At 32.8% G+C, this 8722-nt stretch overlaps 1 protein-coding gene and 1 pseudogene across 3 annotated transcripts; one reads left to right on the top strand and one right to left on the bottom strand.

Annotated features, from left to right (window-relative positions):
* Positions 1–373: 373 nt before the first annotated feature.
* LOC110033867 (sulfite exporter TauE/SafE family protein 3-like) lies at positions 374–5194 on the top strand. Of its 3 annotated transcripts, none has more exons than XM_020738013.1 (12): positions 374–799; positions 1108–1267; positions 1347–1547; positions 1985–2049; positions 2126–2165; positions 2337–2437; positions 2517–2603; positions 2774–2824; positions 3372–3593; positions 4167–4260; positions 4360–4500; positions 4586–5194. In XM_020738013.1, the coding sequence occupies exons 1-12, from the start codon at positions 584–586 to the stop codon at positions 4666–4668; spliced, it is 1461 nt and encodes a 486-aa protein (XP_020593672.1). In that variant the 5' UTR covers positions 374–583; the 3' UTR covers positions 4669–5194. The 3 variants fall into 3 exon arrangements, with proteins under 3 accessions (XP_020593672.1, XP_020593689.1, XP_020593680.1); XM_020738030.1 differs by having other exon boundaries at positions 2367–2437; positions 4586–5193; XM_020738021.1 differs by having other exon boundaries at positions 2361–2437; positions 4586–5193.
* Positions 5195–6415: 1221 nt separating this feature from the next.
* Positions 6416–8657, bottom strand: LOC110018759 (annotated as a pseudogene).
* Positions 8658–8722: the final 65 nt, after the last annotated feature.

Genomic DNA, 8722 nt, shown 5'->3' with positions numbered 1-8722 from the left:
GGCAGGAAGATCCCAAGCACCTACCGCAGAGCGACCTGAATCAACTGTGTTTTACAATCAAAATGATATCGTACTTACAAGAAAAACGAGGAACACCATTTCCATCACTAAAACTTCAGGAAATTGCCTGGCAAAGCAGCGGAACGTCCGAATAGCCACACAAAGGGGAGATTTACATACATACCACCTGATTCCTATGAATTTACATATTAACACCTACACTTTGCGTTTTTTTCATTTGTACCACTCAAATCTTTCATAACACATACAAAATATCATAATTTTAACTTTTAAAAAGTGAAAGAGGCCTTTTCATGCATGGTACGATGATATGCATGTAAAAATTGAAAGTTTTAATTGCTAGGTATGTAAATTGATTTGAATTTAGTGGTATGTATGTAAATATTCCAAGAAAGGAATAGAAATAAAAGAAGAATATATGATTGAAGGAAGAGACTAGAGAAGCCATCCATCCATCTTCGTTCTCTATAACCACTAAATCAGAGAAACTGAAAACCTTCTCATTTCATCAATCCTTCTTACAAAGTAGAAACAGAAAGAACTTGAGGAAGGGACTCCATTGATGGCTGAGTGGAAGCAGAAGAGAGCATGGTGGTGGCTTTCACTACTGTTCTTTCTGTGCCTGGTTTTGGATCACAAGATTGCTCAAGCAAAGAGGCCAATCTCATCTGAGATGGAAAATCACAATAAAACTACATTTGAAGCATACAGACACCTTTTCGCAAATGCTTTTGGTGCTCTTTTTGAGCCTGGAGACTCCACCACTCGTGTTTGGCCAGTATGATTTCCTCCTCTGGTTCTTTTCTTCTTGTTTCTGTATCTGATAACAATTAAAAGGTAAATTTACATACCTGGCACACTAAACTTATGTATTTACACATGTAACACTTAGGTTCTCTAAACATGTGCATGAAAAGGTTTAAAAAGTTGTAATAGTACTATTTATATGATACTAAAAATCGAGTGTCATGTGAGTAAATATGAAAGTTTAGATTTCAGATATGCAAATATATAAGAATTGTGTGCTATGCATGTAAATGCACAAAAAAAAAAAAAATTACGTAAGCTTTGATGAGCATGGCTCAGGACATGGAGTTTGGCTGGAGGGTTGTGCTTGGTTCTGTCATTGGCTTTCTCGGTGCCGCTCTCGGCAGCATCGGTGGAGTTGGAGGCGGCGGGATTTTCGTTCCAATGCTTACTCTGATCATCGGGTTTGATCCAAAAACCTCGACCGCCATCTCAAAATGTGGGTTTTCTAAGCGAATTCACAAAATAAAACTTCAAAAGTTCTACAGCTATTAAGTGCTTGTGAATTGGTATTATAGGTATGATAATGGGAGCAGCTGGATCGACAGTCTACTACAATCTGAGGCTGAGGCATCCTACAATGGATTTGCCTATCATTGATTATGATCTTGCTTTGTTGTTTCAGCCAATGCTCATGCTTGGTATCAGTATTGGTGTTGCCTTCAATGTTATGTTTCCAGATTGGATGGTTACTGTACTTCTTATCATACTATTCTTAGGTGAATGAATATGATGGATTTTATGACATCTAATATATATTTAATTGGGAAAAGTGTCAAAATGATATCCTGACTCTTCGTAGTGGAAAATTTTAGTCTGAGTTTATAAAACTATTAATTTAGTAGCCGGATTCTTTTAATAGGGGTCGAAATAATTCTTACTGACGACTATTTTAGCCCCAATTAAAAATGAGCAGATACTAATGTAACAGTTTTATAAACTCTGGGACTAAAATGACCACATATATATAGTCCAAGGATTATTTTGATACCTTACTCGTATTTTATTTAATCATGGAGATTTTGTATGATCAACTTAATTGTTTATATGATCATCAATATTCTCTAGTTCTATATAAAATTTTATTTCAACCAAAAACTACCAACCTTAAACAAAATATAACTGATAAATAAATGATTGATATGCTATGTTGTAGGTACTTCCACCAAAGCACTCTTTAAAGGTATAGAAACATGGAAGAAAGAATCAGTAATGAAAAAGGTAAATTTCTGCTCTCAGTGCTATCAAATTATATCAAATATTCATCCACTTATCAAGCTTAAGCTTACTTTGCCAGGAAGCAACAAAATTGTTGGCTTCATCATCAAACTTGGAAGGTAAGTTTATGTAAAATATCCACAACAAACAATTCTTGTCAGAAGTATCCTAATATTCATTTCTGATTTCTTAATAATAATATCACAACATTAACATAAATGAATATGTACAAATTTTAAGATTTCTAAATATAAATAAAATTAGCATAATTTAAGCGGAAGATGAATTAGATAACTCGTATTGGATTTTGGAAGGGACAGAACAGGAGTACAAGCCAGTCCCAGGAGGTCCAGCTAGTAACATGCAGCTCAAATCTTCCATGGATGATGAGGTTCATGTCACACAAATAATTTCAAATATTAAAACGCAACTATATAATATTATCACTCTATGCTATTCATCATTTTAAGGTTCCAATTAAGGATAATATTCTCTGGAAGGAGCTCATGGTGCTTCTGTCTGTGTGGGTGGCATTCCTTGCTGTGCAAATAGTTAAGGTGAGATCTGACTCATCTTAAAATTGTGAAAAAATTTTAAATTGTTAATATTACATATTATCCTACCACAGTTTTTTTTTTTAAATATACTCTCTCATACATCAATAGAATTTTAATGATTCTTTCTATGGGATTTTAATGACACATTTGCTTGAAAAATAATCGTGCAGACCTATGCCACAACTTGTTCTGTGGAATACTGGATTCTGAATATCTTGCAGGTAAGATTGTAAGACAGCCAGTCAGTTTAATTTGAGTCCTTAAGGAAGCTTGGTGAGGGAATATCATTAGTTATGCATGATAATCATCTGTTCTTGAAGAAAAATAATTGCATCTTTACAAACCAACCAAATTGTTTATTTTGATAAGAAATAATTAGAAATCAATATGAATTTTTCTAGTAGTAATTTTACTAGAGTTTACTGGGGCATAGACATTGAATTTCTTGAAGTAGCACTATTTTTCAGTTTCTGCAACTTTATTTGGTTTCTAACTCACGCATAAGAGTTCTAATCTGTAAATTTAATCACATTGATTTCTCTTACTTCCTCAAACTTTGCTCCCAACTTCATTCTCATCCATGCCCAATAAATGTTTAAAATATTTTAATATGCTATTTGAATTAACTTCTGATACTTCCAAGTCATTAAATAAGAGAAGGCATCAAAATTTCGTATAATTGACACTCCATTTTCCTTTGTATCCACGCCAAATCATTCTATGTGCCCAACATGAAAGCAACAGATAATTTACGGTTTTTTCATGCAGGTGCCTATAGCTTTATCAGTTACAATCTATGAAGCTGCAAGCCTTATCAAAGGGAGGAGAAAAATTGCCTCCAGAGGAAAGCAAAATATATGTTGGAAAGGGCTTCAACTTTTTCTTTACTGCTGCTTTGGGGTATTAGCTGGGATAGTTGGAGGCTTACTTGGACTTGGAGGAGGATTCATATTAGGACCTTTGTTCCTTGAGATGGGAGTCCCCCCTCAGGTTCCACTATTTTTGCAACATTTAAAATTCATCTATTATTTATTTCATCTTAGCTTGCATACAATGTTTCATTACCTGACCGTTTAAAACATTGATATTGCTTTGTTTGTTGACATTTGCTATGAAACTAAATGATAAGAAAAAGTGCTAAAAGGGTTCCCTGGCTCTTTATAAGGAGCCATTTTAGGTGCAAAATATATAAAATTGTATGTTTCATCCAGAGATTATATAACTTGAAATAATCCCAAGCCTCTTTTAATGAAAAGACTATTTTATCCCCTATTAAAAAAATATAAGGACTGGTTTGACATTTTTATATATACTGAAACAAAATTGTCACTGTAATTGGTCAAGTCATCATTTTGACAGCTTTCTTAATAAGAAGAAAATAAATCTAAATACTGCTGATCATACCAGATTATATATCTTTGTTGAAATTTAAAAAAAAAAAATTTGAAAAAAGAAATAAATGCAAACAACTAAATGTTGCCAAAATGAAAGGAGATAGAAGTCAAGTAGCAGGAAAGTTAAGATGATGAAGAATAACTTCGCAATATTCAAATGGTGCGGCAGGTTGCAAGTGCAACATCAACATTTGCAATGACATTCTCATCATCCATGTCCGTCATTCAATACTACCTTCTCGACCGCTTCCCTGTTCCATACGGTAAGAAATTAGTTAAGGCAAGATCTCAAATGTTGAAATCCAAATCCTCATTATCATAATTTCATGATAAAAAAAGACTTGACTTCTTATATGATGCAGCATCCTATTTCGTATTTCTTGCCACCGTCGCGGCTTTCACGGGTCAACACATTGTGAGGAAGCTTATAATACTACTTGGCCGGGCATCATTGATTATTTTCATACTGGCACTAACCATATTTGTCAGTGCTATAAGCCTAGGTAACGGCTTACATAATAATCCAAATCTTATCGTAATAAAGTTGGCAAAATTTACTAGTTTTTGTTTTTATTTCACCCTCTACAGGTGGAGTTGGTATAGCAAACATGGTTGAGAAGCTGGATAGGAAAGATCATATAGGGTTTGAGAATCTCTGCTACAGAACATAGATAATCCCGCTTCGAGATGAAAGAAACTGAAATAGTAAACCGAAAGGTTTAAGTTTTTGATCGCATGAGAAAGAACTTTAATCATAAAGACTTTCAGTTCATATAGTATTACTAATAGTTTCTAGTTTGACAGCTTTGCTTCAATTAATCAGGCTATGTAATGTTTTGCTCATGGAATCCATCAGTGAGCTTATTGTTTAGTTGTGAAAAATCTACTCTCTTGTTTTTGTAGAAGTGGCACCTGATAGTTTTGAGATTAATATTAGCTCTACCAGCAAAATTTTCTTTATGCTTGGATGTAGTATTTGCTAAATATCTTGCAAGACTATTACAAATAGAAAAAATCTAGCCAATTAACTTTTTTTATGCTCACGTCAGATGAAAACATCAATGCCAATCAATCAATTTCTCAATATTTCATAGGCAAGACTGAAGGCGTATTCAGGAGCTATGTAGGAAAACCAGAAATCAAAGAGTCCATATTATTTAAAGACTCAATATTTCGTAGGCAAAACTGAAAGGGCACTCAATCAATTTCTCTAAACAGCAACTCCTTTCCTAATTCCAATGTTAATTAAATGGCGTATTACAATAAATTTGTATTTAAACAAATACACATGTATGCAAATGTGTGTATTTCTTTGTAACACACGAAGTTATTGATAATGAAATTTAATATGTTTTGCGTGAGTTAAGTGGTGGAAATATAAATACATATATTTAGATGCAAAATTAATAAGAATAAAAAATTCGGTAGCTACTTTTCCCCAATTTAAATACTTGTCAGGTTTTGGCGTGAGGAATAAGTCATTGCATCGAAATTCAGTACTCATAGGAAACCAAAAAAAAAAGGGAAGATTTACATACATGCCACTTAATTCCTATATATTTACATATTTAACACCTAAACTTCATTTTTTTACATAAAAACAACCTCACCTATGCCTGAAAAGGTGTATTTTACTTTCTAAAGATAAATAAGTGGTATTCTGATGTGATATGTAAGGTTTGGGTCTTATAAATGTAAAAAGTAAACTTTAGATGCTAGATATGTAAATACATAGTTATTGGGCGGTACGTATCTAAATGAATACCACCCCACACCACGAAAAAACAAAAAACAATGGTACTTGGCAATCTCGCTCATATATTCTTTTGAATCCTAAGGCCCTCACCACTAATTTCTGTAAAAGATAGCGCAACTTTTAGCAAACAGAAAAAAAAAACAAAGCATCCAAGAAGGTAACGGAGTGAAGTACAGCACAATAAAGTGAACAGTTGATGCCAGCAAAGAACACATGGAAGCATGTCGAAAGATAAAAATTGATATTTCACAAAATGCTTGGATGCCAATGTCTAAAAATCTAAAGTTCATGATGCCACTAAAAGATGCAATTGAAAGGGCACTCAATATTTTATAGGCAAAACTCAAAGGGCACTCAACCAATTTCTCTAAAAAGCAACTCCTTTCCTAATTCCAATGTTAATTCAATGGTGTATTACTATAAATGTGTATTTAAAAAAATACACATGTATTTAAACAAATACACATGTATTTAAATGTGTGTATTTGTTTGTAACACAAAATGTCTTTGATAATGAAATTTAATATGTTTTGGAAGAGAGTTAGGTGGTGAAAATATAAAGACATATATTTAGATGTTAAATTAATAAGAATACGAAATTCAGTAGCTACATTTCCACAAATTAAAATAAAATATATAATTTGAGATAATTTGATATTCACTCATAGCCAAGTTGATCCAAATCAGCCAGCTCCACGAATAGTAGAATCAAGATCTTCAGTCTCAACAACATATGGAGTTATAATCTTCTCAATAATCAGTTGAGCAATGAGATCACCAAGCTTCACCATAAAATCTAAATATGAACGGTTGGACTGTATAACACCAACAAATCCCCTGTAATCAGCATCTATAACACCTGCGCTCACGTCAATCGAATGCTTCCATGCCAGTCCTAATCTCGGAGCTTGAAAAAAATGATAATTTTAACAAACGCCCATTTTGTGAAATATCTTAAAGGCAAGTAAACAGGTAAAGGATAAATTTAATATTAGATTAGGAGTAAATATTGGAGAGAATGTGAAGTTATTAGAAAAAAAAATGAAAATGTATTTTCATTTTAAATTAAAATTTATAGAAAATAAAGATAGAATGCAGTGGAAAAAAATTTAGACATGATGCAAATCATCCTTATTTTCAGGAGAAATGAAATTTGCATTCAACATTCAATCCTTCTTAAGTTTAGCTGACAAATAAATAGAGAATTGATCCATTAACTGCTTAAACAGCAAGTAATGAGAATAAAAATTATTGAAAAAGTTCATTACTCAAACTACAATTGTCCAACTTTCATTTCCAACAAAAACAAAAATGAAATTATATCAGTACATAAAGACTGTAATATCTTCTCAACAAAAACTTTTTGGTGTGAGAATTTCAAAAAACTCTATCAATTTTATATACAAAATTTAAGTGAAATGCATGCATATTATGTAACTGCAAACTACTATCTACATAATATCCACGGAATTTTTTCCCGTCACTCAAATCCTTGAAACACTTACCAATTCGTGCATAAGTATTTTCTGGTATAGCAATGCTGAGATCGATAGGAATAAGGGCTCTCCCTCTAGCCGAAACTTTGACATCTGCAGCACTACAGAGAAAGAAGTAGTTAAGATTGCTAAAATAAATGGTCGCCTCCATTTGCAAATAGGGAAAAAGTAATTAGAGGAAACCAAATTTACCTGGAGAGATCATATCCAGCAGAAAGAGAAGAACATCTGAAAGGCAATATGGCATTGGAAGAAAGCTTCTTTACCTTGAAGGAGAGGCTGAGAGGTGCCTCTTCGGAGAGTTTAGCGATTTTACAACAAGGTTTGTAGATTTCGTCCGCCATGCTGTTCTGAACCGGAAGAGATTGTTCATGGATTTGACCTAGAAGCGAGATGAATGAAGAAGGATTCACCCTCTTTGGATTTTGTAGACGAAGCGCACAGTTGATGTGGAAATTTCGAAGCCCAGTTGATCCAAATCCGCCAGCTCCACGAATAGTAGAATCAAGATCTTTAGTCTCAACAGTATCTGAAGTTACAATCTTATGAATAATCAACTGAGCAATGCGAAAATTCAAATCTGAATTGTTGTTCAATATAACACCAACAGATCCCCTGTAATCAGCATTTATAACTTCTTCACCTACGTCAATCGAATGATTCCATGCTAATCCTGATCTCGAAGCTTGAAAAAAAGAGAAACTTTAACAAACGCTCATTTCATCAAGCATCTTAAAGGCAAGTAAACAGATAAAGGATAAACTTAACCTTAAATTAGGAGTAAAAATTGGAGAAAATGTTAAGTTATTAGAACAAAATGAAAATGAATTTTTATTTTGAATTGATATCTATAAAAAATGAAGATAGAATGCAGGGGAAAAAATTTAGACAAGATGTAAATTATCCTTATTTTTCAGGAGAAATGACATTTGCATCTAACATTCAATACTTATCAAGTTTAGTTGACAAATAAATAAAGGATTGATCTCATTAACTTCTTAAACAGCAAGTAAAGAGAATAAAATTTAAAAAATAAATCATAACTCAAACTACAAATTGTCCAACTTTCATTTCCAGCAAAAACAAAAATAGATTCTCGTCAGTATATAAAGACTGCAATATCTTCTTAGCAAAGACTTTTTTAGGTGTGAAAGTCTAAAAACTCTATTAATTTTATGTATAAAATTTAAGTGAAATGCATGCATATTATGTAACTGCAAACTACTATCTACATAATATCCACAAAATTTTTTCTTGTCAAACTCAAATCCTTTAAACACTTACTGATTCGTGCCCAAGTATTTTTTGGTATAGCAATGCTGAGATCAGTGGGAATAAGAGCTTTCCCTCTAGCCGGAACTTTGATCTCTGCAGCACTACAGAGAAATAAGTATTTAAGATTGCTAAAATAATTTCACAAATCATATTTGATGAACCGGTAGTGAGATGAATGAAGATAGAAACAGGGACTGT

Source organism: Phalaenopsis equestris, unplaced genomic scaffold (genome assembly GCF_001263595.1).
Source record: "Phalaenopsis equestris unplaced genomic scaffold, ASM126359v1 Scaffold000002, whole genome shotgun sequence".
NCBI classification, from domain to species: Eukaryota; Viridiplantae; Streptophyta; class Magnoliopsida; order Asparagales; family Orchidaceae; genus Phalaenopsis; species Phalaenopsis equestris.
Note: the sequence above shows the minus strand (reverse complement) of the source record. Positions and strands in the feature narration are given on the sequence as shown.